At 39.6% G+C, this 13,217-nt stretch overlaps 2 protein-coding genes across 7 annotated transcripts; both read left to right on the top strand.

Annotated features, from left to right (window-relative positions):
• LOC131326912 (protein LAZ1 homolog 2) lies at positions 1–9,467 on the top strand. 6 transcript variants are annotated; one of them, XM_058359819.1, is made up of 9 exons: positions 1–277; positions 1,179–1,392; positions 2,426–2,482; positions 3,007–3,115; positions 3,475–3,659; positions 3,735–3,823; positions 6,606–6,855; positions 8,311–8,535; positions 9,172–9,467. In XM_058359819.1, the coding sequence occupies exons 1-9, from the start codon at positions 261–263 to the stop codon at positions 9,379–9,381; spliced, it is 1,356 nt and encodes a 451-aa protein (XP_058215802.1). In that variant the 5' UTR covers positions 1–260; the 3' UTR covers positions 9,382–9,467. The 6 variants fall into 6 exon arrangements, with proteins under 6 accessions (XP_058215802.1, XP_058215804.1, XP_058215805.1 ...); XM_058359821.1 differs by having other exon boundaries at positions 2–277; positions 1,215–1,392; XM_058359822.1 differs by having other exon boundaries at positions 2–219.
• A 1,845-nt stretch (positions 9,468–11,312) lies between these two features.
• Positions 11,313–13,019, top strand: LOC131326251 (uncharacterized). The gene is made up of 2 exons (XM_058358962.1): positions 11,313–11,738; positions 11,856–13,019. Exon 2 carries the CDS (start codon positions 12,209–12,211, stop codon positions 12,845–12,847), a length of 639 nt encoding a protein of 212 aa, XP_058214945.1. The 5' UTR covers positions 11,313–11,738; positions 11,856–12,208; the 3' UTR covers positions 12,848–13,019.
• The last annotated feature ends 198 nt before the right edge of the window (positions 13,020–13,217 follow it).

Raw genomic sequence — 13,217 nt, forward strand, 5'->3', positions numbered from 1 at the left:
CCCAAGGAAAACCAGAATTTGGGCCGATAGCACACAAGTAGCGTCCGCAGGGTCAATTGAGACGCCTACGTGTCGCACGTATAATAAGCAGTGTTCTAACACCGAAACGTGTCAACTTCTGGCGCAAACCTATATATATAATCATTGTACGTAGCTGCCCGCCATTCTTCATATCGCTGTCCGAAATCTGTTCGCTGCTGCACCGGACGTCTTTAACAGGTAGTACTACTATTGGGTTTCAAAGTTATCGTGAAATTCTAATGGCAAATTCTTACAGGTAGTTACTCCAGTTGTATAACTTGCAAACCCAGATTCATGTTCCTTCACCTGTTTGTTGGTTCTAATTAAGAACTACTCCAGTTTTCTTTGGCATTCCGATTACAATATTTACTGTAATTGCTGGTTAATTTTGATTTTCGTTCTAATTACTGGGTCAAAAAACTAGTTCTGCATTTGGTTACCATTTGTACTATTGAGTCAAGAATGAATATTTCCCTTGTATTTTTAGGTACTTGAGTTGTTCATGTGATTCTCTTTGAACTGACCCACATGCGGAAACCAAAAGGAAATTGTTAGATTTCTTCGAGGGTTCTAACCTAAAACCAATTGGCAATAGGAGGAGTAGTCTCGAGAATATATTAGCCAAGTTTGGGTGGCTTAGACGAGTGATGTAGGATAAAGTCAAACACTCCCCCTCACGTGCAGCCCGGATGCCCATGAAGGTACAAATTGAGGAGACGATAAAATTCGACTCGGGCAACAAAGACTCGACCACGTGAGGTGAGGCCACCCAAGACTTAGTTCTAATACCATGTTAAATTTTTGGAGGGTTCTAACTTAAAACCAATTGGCAATAGGCGGAGTAGCCTCGAGAATATATTAACCAAGTTTGGACGGCGTAAATGAACGATGTGGGATAAAGTCTAACACTCCCCCCTCATGTGCAGTGCAACCTGGATGCACTTGAAGGGACAAATTGAGGAGACAAATTGAACAATCTGGGTTTTTTGGTTGGTCCATATGTAGCCTGTTAGATAGATAAATGTTGGGCAAAAACCAACAAATATGCGGAAGCCGGAAGCCAACACATTTAAGACCTATTAAGTGGTGTATAACTCTCTCTTTAATAATGGTTGTTTAATGTTTAGTATCTTATATGGGTGAGGTTTTGTAACCAGATTTGGTTGTCGTGTGACCTTTGTAAGAAACTTTAGAGAGTGGACACTGAAAGATGCATGTGGCATGGAAACGACTTATATCCTGACTTATGGAGACACATACAGAGATCTCTACCAGCCAGCCCTCATCATTGCAGCATGCTTTGCCTTCACGGCTTCGGTCTTCTCCATCCTTCTAATTTTCCAACATCTCAGATCATATAACAATCCTGCGGTTAGTTCTTTTTCCTATGTTTTTATTGAAAGTATTAGAGGTTTTTAGTATTTGGAACTAGATCTTATTTTATTCCAGCTCTGCTATTGCCTAAAAAGACCCCACTCTACGCTCTAATGCAACTGTTGTTGCGATCACCGCCTTTCCAATGTGCATCTGTTTATTTATATTTCCTATCAGAAGACATGTTGCAAGGGCTGGTAACATGCTATTCCTTTCAAAAGTGGATACACCACCTTTCCAACTTGCTGGAATGGAGAAGCTAAACAGGACAACCATACAAGTATTTGAAACTGTTGTCGTCATTTTGACAAGTCTGTTGATCCTCCTTAGTCTAGGGAATAGTTGGAAACTTGGAAAGAATACTTAAAAACTTTGAAATAGCCAGGTGTGCGTCTGTCCATGTCTCTAAGTGTTTGATCCACTGAATCAGGAGTGACTTTCTTACCTGTGGAGTCCCTATCACGTAAAGGCTCATTAGACTTCCGATCCCTCCCTTTTTTGTTGAAGAAAACCTTGTACTGTCTGCAACAGGAGAGAAAATCCCGGTATATGTTTTTAGATCTAAAAAGCCCTACAATCTGTCTATAGAGCTAACTCACTCCCTTTTGAGAGCTAAATTTCTGCATATGTTGCTTGATCCACTGCCTCTTGCTTTCCGGAGCTTGCTGTGTAGTGATATAGTCTGTCAAGGGTAAACCTTGAGCAGTTAGAGTAGTCAAGCCCGAAATGCAAAACAAAGCAAGAAGCGATGTGCTTAGGATGGATGGAATCAATCTTACTTTCACTACCTTGGATGGCTTTCATAAGGCACCTTTGAGTAGCAGCTACTATTGGGATCCAATACAGAGATCAATTCTGCAATGAAACTCTGCACACGAAAGTGATTTTTTAGGACACTATTGATGAAATGTCATTCCAAAGTGCTTGGCATATCTCTTCAGGAGAACATATACTAGAAGATCAAATGAAGTTGTGCCTATTTGTTGTCAAAATAAGAGCCTTAAAGTATCTTAATTTGGTTTCTTTCCAGGAGCAAAAATGGGTTGTTGCAGTTCTTCTTATGGTTCCTATCTATGCCACGGAATCAGTTAAGTATCCATCCAGCTAGAAGTATGTCTTAATTTCTTTAGTAGCATGCATTTATATCAGTCAAGTGAACTGGCTCTCACAAGTACGTTGACTTATTTATCCATACTTGATACACAAACTTTGAACCTTTCACTTACTTCCTCACCCTTCAATTGGCAAATATATTCCAGAATGTGTCTTACGCTACAAGCCTATAAGTTATATATGTTCAAATGTGAAGCTTTTCTACATTAGCATTGCATGCATGGTACTTTGATGTGAACCTCAGCGTATATGTTCAGCTTCAATGAATTGTTAGCTACTCTATCTTCGGACGGAAATCTAGTATAAGCTGTTATCTGGGGGCAGAAAGGTGAGGAAAAAGGGTGGAGACAGCAAATAAAAGCATGCAGCCAATTAGTCAAGTACCCTATTGAGAGAGAGAGAGAGAGAGAGAGAGAGAGAGAGAGAGAGTTCCATTTGAATTTCTGGGGTTTGTGTTTGCCTTCTTGATTAATCTAATGATGTTTTGTCTTTTTCCAGATTTTAGCTCTATGGAACCCAAGACTGTCCATGGCATGTGACATTTTAAGAAACTGCTATGAAGCATTTGCTTTGTATTCATTTGGGAGTTACCTTATTGCCTGCCTGGGTAAGCTGCAGATTGGGAGTTATTTTTCAAACTACCAAGATGTGCCAGTCCACCTTTATGTGTGAATTATTATTTTGTTACTTTCTTCTTTAATCCCAGAAACCTTAGCATGCACTAAACAAATTTGGCTCCAAATCTGGTAGTTATTTGGTTGCCGTTGGAGTTAGCAAATTTGGAAAGTTTAAGCATATTTCTGTTTTTGGCATTTTTTATAGACCTGTAGTTAAATGTTTCAGTGTCTTTCTTAAAGCTACAATACATATTTTCTTGTTGAAAAAAAAAATTTGAGGATCTGTGGACATTCTTTCTTGTCAAGTTGTTGCAACAAAAGTAGGTTGACAGAAAACTATTTCTACTAGGTGGAGAGAGAAGAGTGATAGAGCTCCTTGAAGATGAATCAGAAAAACTGCTCAGCAAGTCATTATTAGAAGGGGCAGAAGATAAACCAAAGTCAGAACACAGAACATTACGAAATTTCTTCCTCCAACCATGTGTGCTTGGAAAAGACTTGCTTACAATTGAGAAATTTGGTCTCGTACAGTATGTAAGTGCCAGAAAATTACCTTTCTTCATTCAGCATTTGAGTTTATTGAATTCTATTATTTCGTGGATAGCCCAGATGATTTTGAAGACTGTTTGTGCATTCTTGGTATTGATACTGGAGCTCTTTGGTGTGTATGGTGATGGAGAGTTCAGGTGGTACTACGGGTATGTACTGTTCACGTATGAAGGAACTCAATTGAGTTTTTTCGTGCATGTATATGTTACAACTTTTCTGAGATGGATAAAACTACTGCTCTGAACTTCATCTACACACTTTTTGAGCCATAACTGAGCCATGGCATGTTATATCTTTAGTTCATCTCTAGTCTTACTGCTTTACGCTTCCCCCTGAAGGCTGAAAGTATAATTTTGTCACAAGCTCAACAGCTTAAATGTCTTGTTAACGCCTTTATCTGTCAATAGAAGACTTGAATTGTGAAAATTAAAAGGAATTAGTATTTTGTACGTGATAAAAACTTGAAACTTTGTCAGCTTATTCAAGGCTTTTTACTTTCCCTCTAGTAATTTGCGCTGTAGATCGAATTATGAGCAGTTGCATTCAGGGCCGGCCCTGAGAATTTGTGTAGAGACTCGTATTCTTTTATCAAAGTTAATGTTTTATAAATGTTTGATTATCGAGAAAGAAATATGGAATAATTGTGTTTATGTGATTTGAGGCTAAAATGCTAGAATTGATTGTGGAAGGATGCAATGTGTAATTTGCATGTGTAGGAGTATATATAGGAGGGTGAGAGAGTAGAGAATTATTTTTTTCCTCTCTCCCTCACCGGCTCTCTCTCTCTCCCGGCCTCTCTCCCTCTGTCTTGTTCTCTCTCCAAACCACCAAAATAACTCCAAATCCACTCAAAACAACCTTCAACCCTTCACCCTCTACGCGTATTGTGGTCCGTATTTCGCCGGTTGGAGCTCGGTGGAGTCGTATCGCTCTCAGTTCGATTTTCGGAAGCTAGGGCTCGAAATTCTTGTGGGTTTCGTTCTTCGGCCTCGAGGTAGGGACTCTACCTCTCAATATATGCACTAGAAGTGTTTTCTAGCCTTAAATCGTGTCATTGGTGGTTGTTGTTGAAATCGTCGAATTTTGCAGAGAATCTGCTCGAACACCCATTTGTATCGATACTGATCTGTTCAGTATCGATACAGAAATCTCTGGAACGAATTAAGTTACTGTTTTATCAATAGCCTCTGGAACGTTTTTAAGGCCGGTTGTATAGATACTGAAATTCGTAGTATCTATACCACAGTGCCTTAAGGCCAAGTTTTGTTCCTTGTTTCGACTCCACTGTCTTGACCCCCGATCACTTCTAACTTGTTCCAAACATCACCAAATCACTCCATAACATTATCGCTCATTCGTTGAGTTCGTTGTGTATCTTTGCAACCCTCGCCCCTTGTTTAGTATAATTGGACGTTGATTTCCATATGGACTTTGATTAAATTGAAATGACACGTTATGTGAGTACGAGATTCTTGAACACTTATCGACACAACGAGAACATTTGGGGCCCATCGACGGGTGGGTGCCTGACAGGGGATTTCGGGGTCCCATAATCAACCCGGCAGGAGCTAATTCTCATATTGAATACTCAAGGCCCAACCTTCTAGGCGGGCGCTTGGCAGGGGATATCGGAGTCCCATAATTAGCTCGGCAGGAGCTTCGGCTCATGACACTTAACGTGAAGCAATGTTGGACACATGGAAAGTGAAACGGTTAAAGATTGAGGTGTATACCAAATTTCATACCGAGTTTTTGGGATTGTTAAGCCTTGATTATTGCCTATTGTGTGGTCTGCATCCCGTTCTTCCTTGTGATCATCCTTGCATTTCTCTTGCATATAATGTTAGCGTAGAATTTCCTACTGGGCTAGTGTAGCTCAAGCTTATTATCATTTTCATGTACTAACTCAGGGCAATAACATGCATGGTTGAAATGCTCGGAGGAGGAATTATTTTTGAAAGTTAACGATTGAGGAGTTACTTAGGCATCTGTGTAAATCTCTTTTGAAAATGTATTTGTAACTTTATTTGTAGATCTTTTGACTATGGAATATTGTAAAACTTTAACTCTTGAATATTCAGTACTTGTGTTAATTTGGGCCTCGGAGCCAAAGATGTAATATTTTGGGAACGTTATATTATTTTGGTTATCGTACGGATTATGGCGAGATTTTATTTATGGAAATCATTTATATTTATGTTAAAAATCGAGGGTGTGACAATTTGGAGGCTTAAAGCAACTTTTAAAATTGAGGCCTTAGGTTTTCTATAAAAAAAATATATCAATATAGGTGGTTAATATAAGGTAAAAATATTGAACATGGTATTTTAGTTTTGTAATTTAACAAAAATAAAATTTTAAACTATTTTATACCATTAGAAAAAAAAAAAATCAAACATAACGAAATACCACTCATACGCTACATTTTTTTAACTAATCATGTTATTAAATTTAACCATAAGAATGCAAAAGGTGTAAGAGCTGTATATTATTTATTCCTAGATCCAAAAGAAAAAAGCGGGGGGGGGGGGGGGGGGGGGGGGGGGGGGGGGGTTGTGGATTCCTTTGTCAAAAGAAAACCTCCATAGGAGTTGAACCAGGGATCTCCCATCCCAATATCACGTACCTTACGCAGACCACTTGTGCTAGAATTGACATTGGGTTGAAACATGGAACATTTATATAAATATAATAATTTTTTTTTTTTTTTTTTTGAAAAATGAGGCCCTCGTTTTTTTGAAATTTCGGAGGCCTAAAGCGCCGGCACCTCGGGCTTTAGCCCAGGGCCAGCCCTGGTTGCATTGTACTTCATGAATTTGTATTAGTATTTTCCCTTAAGTTTCCTTGTAATTTCAGCTTGTACCTTCGAAACAGAAACCCATCTTCTTTCTCCCAGCTATGATCCTTATTGCTTTACCCCTTGTCTTTCAGGTACCCATATATAGCAGTGGTACTGAACTTCAGCCAGATGTGGGCATTGTATTGCCTGGTGCAGTTCTATAATGTTACTCATGAAAGACTAAAACCAATAAAACCCCTTGCAAAGTTTATCAGCTTCAAGGCTATTGTTTTTGCTACTTGGTGGCAAGGTGTCGGCATTGCTTTATTGTGTACCATTGGAATTCTGCCCAAGGAAGAAAAGTTTCAGACTGGATTGCAGGATTTTTTGATCTGCATAGAAGTAAGTTTTTTTTTTTTGAAAGGCATGCATAGAAATAAGTTACACCCTGCTAAATTTGCAAAACAAGTACCCCTTTATAAATGCTGTCACCCAAATTTCAAGAACCCATTTTATAGTGCCAGGATAAATAAGATGCCAGTCCAATCAGTTATTATCAGTCTAAGAAATAGAATTAACGAAAGATAAAGGCAGTGGAGTTTGCAAGCGATGTGGATGGATAAACCATTTTTGTGCAATTAGGATGTTAAGCATTGTTATATGGTTGTTAAAGCTTGTCCCACATTGGTTAATTATAACCTCTAAAACCTGTATTTGAGCGTGGGAAGCCTCTCCGCTAATTGCCAATGGGTTTTGAGTTGGATGCTTTAACATGGAATCAGAGCTAGGCTTTCGGAAGCTTTTGGACAAGACTCTCTTGATTGTTTGTCCCGTAGTTTGTGCTCTTGTTTCGTTATTTGTTGTGGTCCCAATGTAATGGATCCGTTGTTTACCTCTCCACATGCGGGTCCGGGGTCGCACTTGTCCCACGTTGATTAATTATAACCTCCAAAACTTGTATACGAGCCTGGGCAGCTTCTCCATTCATTGACAATTAGTTTTGAGTTGGATGCTTTAACAATGGTAATATCCCAAACTGAATGTTTAACATCCTTCGGTGACTTAGGAAGCTATGCAATATACTTGACATGTAAAACAAGCAACGCTGAACTGAAGGTTGGGGTCTGGCATTACTGAAAGTCTTATCATTGAGCAATGTTATCAATCTATGAAGCATCGACACACATATGTTGTCGTCCTACAAGTGTAACACATAGCCAGGAAGATGCCAAATACTTATGACGATGCCATTTGTTAACTTTTAATTTTCTTTTTGGTTAGACACGCCAGTTAGCTCTGGCTATTGTAGAGTAGTTCCGGTGGACAACATCTATTAGCTCTGTCGACCTGATCGTGCTCTCTTTATCTTTTTCTTAGGTATATCAATTATGCAAGATTAATGGTAGTTTCCATTAGTTTTGCCTGTTTGTGGATGCAAAATTTATATGCATAAAATCGAATTTTTGTTTCATTTTTTTGTTGTTGTCCCCGCCTTGTTCATGTCCTGATTTTTTTGAATTGACATGTCCCTTGTCTGTATCCATGTGTTTGTATCAATGTATCTATCTGCCTATTGGCTGTCATGTGAGCTAATTAAGCCACGTATTTCCCTCCAAACGAAAAAACTCATTTCCCATTTGGGAGATTTGTTACCCAATTGCCAGCGGAAAGGACCCAAGGCAGTGTCACCAGACTTATTTTTTGTCCGTTCGTGAAAACAGATTTTTGTCAAAGATGATGTCAATGTAACTATAAAAGTTTGGGAATAGGTTGCTGATCATGAATCTAATGTGTCATAAAACTTATAGTCTTCTTATTTCTTGTTTTGTGTAATTTGATATGCTGTGCATTTAACAGATGGCTGTTGCAGCCGTTGCTCATGTTTTCGTCTTCTCAGCGCAACCCTATCAATTATTGCCGGTATCCGAGTATGGCAAGGTTACCACCCAAGAAAAGCTGACACTAGTAGAGGGTAATAATGAAAGACCAACCACTCTAGAAAAAACAGAGACTGAGATTGAGGCTCCCGGAACCAGTGTCAAAGAAAGCATTCAGGACATAGTTGTTGAAGGTGGTCAACATGTGAGTTCTTCCCCGTAAAAAATAAAAGAAAATTATATCAAGCATGAAATCAGCTCAATAGTATCCATAAGTTATTTGTTAATTTTAATTTCTGTATACGGATGCATCCGACGGGAGGATATGGCAAGGATATGTTTTGGAAGCAGTGGAGCTAAAACATACTTTCAAAAAGTCTTCACTTGCGGATCTTCCTGTGAAGTTGAAAACCCTAATAGGGATATTAAGAAAAGACTCTTTACCCCGTCGAGTTTATCATAGTTACACTATTTTTTTGATAAGTTATCTGTCATTGAAAAGAACGTTAAAGGTACACTTAGCCAATAGAATCAGAAGTTTTGTACATTCACCGAAATATAACATGATTTGTTTTTATTAGCTTGATGTAAGTTCTTTTTTTCCCCCCGGGATGTTTTAACCTTGACAACTTAAAGAATGTATTCTTAGTTTTATGCTTACAACATTACTAATAGCTTATGGAAATCATTTTCACATACATGTATTTGTATCCTACTTTTTTTTTGGATTTTTCATGTCTTGTTGACATCGCATGTCCATGACTGTATATGTATCCGTGCTTCCTATTCAACTGTTTTGGAAGTGCACTCATTCCATATTGACATGAGATGGAATGAGCAGGTGGTCAAGGATGTTGTGTTAACCATAAACCAGGCAATTGAACCTGTGGAGAAGGGTGTGACCAAGATCCAAGAGACTTTCCAACACGTATCAGTGTCTTCAGATAAAGAAATAGAAGAGCTAGAAGTTAAAGTTGAAGAACGTGATGACGAAGAAGAGCGAGAAGTTAAAGTTGAAGAACACGTGGAACGAACTGTCATCGGAGGGTGAATCTCATGTTTTGAGTTCTGAAGAAATTCTGAAGACTGATTGCAGTGGTCCCAACGAGAGCTGAATAAATTCTGAAGACTCAAACATCAAAGAAAATACTTTGTTTGTGATTCTAGGGCCAGATGTTAGTTACACCCCCGCGCCGCCCCCCCCCCCCCCAATAGGAAGTTTGGCTTGATTTTGGCTGTCATTTGGATTGGAGAAGTTTTTGCTTTGCTTGGATAGGAGAAGGATTGATTTCTGAATGGAAAGAAAATGCAGAGAATCTGCCTGAACCAATTGAAGGTGCTTTTTTCTTTTTCTTTTTTTTTTATGAGTGTAAGTCAATATTATTAGAATAATTAGATTAACGCTTCGAAAAAGATGCATTGTCTTGCAATAGCTGCTTGATGGCCTTCCAGCGTCTTAAACAGCATGCAAAGAGATGCTGGCTAACGGAATAAAAAAAAGTTTGTTTATGAGAATCTCTATAAAGAATTTACTGTCAGAGAATTGCACAACCTCCTCCTTTTTGCACTTCCGAAATTTTACACTTGCTAGAACAGGTCCAAGGCAAGGAAAGACGAAGGGAAAAAATTATAATCCTTGTCACCCGTGTCATGAATATCGCAATAAAAGAAAATGATAGAAAACTGCGTGAAAAATGATCAAGGCCGACGGAATCTATGGACGTGTATCTCCTAGGATACAATGATTCAAATCCACCGAAGTAGCACTACAATCAATGGGTCTAACGAAACAACTCGAGTTTTATATCTCTCAAGTCTCAATCATTTAGACTTGAAATCAATTCAAGCCATCACCATAGTCCCGGCTCAAAGATATTTGGGGCCAGAAGAGGAAGTTCCTAATAGTGGGTCATCTATCTCTGCATCTTTGAACTAAATTTTGCAAAATGCCGAGGAAGCTAAAGTCAATTGAAACTCAAAGCTATCACACCACCAAGAAGATGTAACTTGGCAATTGAAACCTCTTAAAAATGCATGTATTTAAAACAAACAGATAAGTGAAGGTGTTAATTGTGCAACTAGAACCAGGTGAGGGCCAAAAGTGGTAAAAAGGGTATTTTCGTCTCCATATTTGACTTTCATGGTCATGTGCTAGTCACATGCCGTTTCCCATCCAAAACCTTAAGCCATGTTTGATAGGAGGTTTGGGAGGGGGGATTGAATTAATAATCCTATGGCCCCTAATACCTATTTGGCTAAGCTTTTGGGGGATTCCCGAATCCCCCAAAAAGGGGTATTAGCAATACCATGGGGGGTTTATTATGAATCCCATCACCATGGGATTAAGCAAGACCAGTCTAAAAACCCATCTCAATCCCAATCTCAATCTAAATCCTAACCAAAGCAAACATGTTATTTACAATCCTACAATCAAATCCTGTGCAAAACAAACATAAATAAATGATTCATCCCCTCATTAATAATCTCACCTCATTCTTAATCACAATCCTAATCCCACCTCATTACGAATCCCCCTAAAACGAAATCTGCAATCAAACATGTAATAGTTAAGTGAATGTGTTAATTGGCGAAACTCAAACTTAAAGGAAGGGGTTGAGTGTCTGAGTGGGGAGAAGATTTTCAGTGCCAATCAGGTACCACGTGGTGCCTGCTCCGCAAATCTGGGCCGTCCATTTCCGTTTTGGATGACTCAGATATGGAGAAAGAACAGGAGAGAGAAAGAGGAGAGAGAGAATGTTGAGGTGAGAGGAGAGAGAGTGGTTCAATCCAGACTGTCCAATACACTTTTGAACGGCTCAGATGTGTTGCTTGGACACCATGTGAACTGGGTGACATGGTACCCACCCAGCACCGAAAAACGATAAAATTGAAACAATACAGGGATAGTTTAAGGGGGTTTACTGTAATTTTCCCTCTCGTAATGTTCTAGTACTCCTACCCAATTCCTCCAACACCAACAGCATTCTTGGGCGGGAACAATTCAAAAAAAAAAACAGCATTCTTGTTCTTGGGCAGACGTCTTCCCGGGCGTCGTCCTGTTCGAGATAAGTGATCTCCTCCTCCCCTTCTCCGACCCGACATCCAAACCCTAACCTGATTCAGTTGTTATCATGCCTCGACCCAAAACCGGAAGCTCAAACCCTAACCCCAAACCCGCGCTTCCCGATCCTCAGGTTCGACCCAAAAATGCCACTTCCCATGATGAATTTGCCGTTGCTCAGATCCCACGGCAGCCATCCAAGAGTGCTGCTCTGTTCGACACCACTACCCAAGCTCATCGATGGAAGAAATTTCGGGAAAGGGGTATTTGCACAGGCCGATTGATTGATCTGGAGCCCAAATACAAGGGACTTATTTCGGACCATTTGGATGCACTAGGTTGGGGAGGTATGCTTGATATCCCTGTGACGGTTTAACCCTCACTAGTTCGATACTTCTATTGCAATTTGGTTGTTATTGAGTCGGATGAAGACTTCAAGATTTCGTCTTTTGAAATCACTTTAGGTGTCCACAAAATTGCCGCTTTGTTCAGTATTCCCACAGATGGTACGCAAGTATATTTTCCAAAGTCAAAGAAGGTGTCGTCAGAAATGTTGGATGTTAAGGATGAGGTTCATGAGACCCTTACTGGTAAGCCAAATCTAATGTCAAATGATTTACTGCCTGAGCTTTAATTACTCAATCATTATATAACGGACAATGTGCTTCCCCGTGGGGGAGGTTTCGATCGAGTTACATCTTTTCAAAGTTATCTGTTAACTGTTATACAATATCGTGAAACATCTTTTCAAAGTTATCTGTTATACAATATCGTGAAACGAAATCGCTTGTGCTTACCTTACATCTTCCTTAAAGAAATGGCTCTTGTTGGGTCCACAGACAAGAGTTTGCCTTTCGGTGGTTTACTTACACTGGTTTTTGAAGATCATGGTATTGATTTGCTGGGTGAAGACACCACAAGCTTGAAAGAGCCATTCAACTCTGCTAGTGCCTCTCGTATTGGTAAAAAGAACCAAAAACCGGAACACGAACCACAAGTGGCCAATATGGAAGATAGTGATGATGCTCCTGAACCTCGGGAGGTTCATATGACTGATGTGGGTGGCCAGACTCAGGGGGAGCAACAACCACATGATGGACGCTTTCAACCCTCTCTTGAAGATCTGTATCACCGTCAATATGAGTTGGAGCAACAGTTTAGACACTTCAGGTCAGATAATCAAGCTACACTTGTTGGGATTCAGTCTAGTCTTGGTGATCTTCATGGCAAAATGGATCAAGTGTTGCACTACTTTCAGAATTATCCTCCATTCCTCCACCACCGCAACAACCACGTGATGGACGCTTTCAACCCTCTCTTCACGATCTGTATCACCAGTTTAGAGAATTCAGGTCGGATAATCAGTCTAGTCTTGGTGATCTTCATGGGAAAATGGATCAAGTGTTGCGCTACTTTCAGCATTATCCTCCTCCACCTCAACCTGAGCCCTTTTTAGCCTTGCACCACTCGCTCCTATTCTGTTTTCTTATCATGTCATATGGGGGGAGAAATAGAGGCGCTATGGTAGTGGGATGATAGTTTGGAGTCTTGGAGCCCAATTCAAGTTATGTATTGGGATGATAGTTTGGAGTCTTGGAGCCCAATTCAAGTTATGTATTTCACTTTCTCGTTCGTTTATCTATGCTTAGTCTAAGTATGTTTCTAGTCTTGTTAAAATCGTGGATCACTTTGGCTTATTGCTTTAGAGTGATTATATATCATAGCATGGTTATGATAATTCTTTAGTCATCATATTGTCTTACACAGAGCATGCATAAACCATTTTGTGTCTTTTCTGACATCACATGTTTTTGTTGATAAATCTA

This window comes from Rhododendron vialii, chromosome 5a (genome assembly GCF_030253575.1).
Source record: "Rhododendron vialii isolate Sample 1 chromosome 5a, ASM3025357v1".
NCBI classification, from domain to species: domain Eukaryota; kingdom Viridiplantae; phylum Streptophyta; class Magnoliopsida; order Ericales; family Ericaceae; genus Rhododendron; species Rhododendron vialii.

Coding starts and splice junctions, on each gene's coding strand:
- LOC131326251 (XM_058358962.1), top strand. CDS start 12,209: ATGGCTCTTGTTGGGTCCACAGACAAGAGTTTGCCTTTCGGTGGTTTA.
- LOC131326912 (XM_058359819.1), top strand. Junction 3,824..6,605: donor GAGTTCAGGTGGTACTACGG/GTATGTACTGTT, acceptor CTTGTCTTTCAG/GTACCCATATATAGCAGTGG. Junction 6,856..8,310: donor ATTTTTTGATCTGCATAGAA/GTAAGTTTTTTT, acceptor TGCATTTAACAG/ATGGCTGTTGCAGCCGTTGC.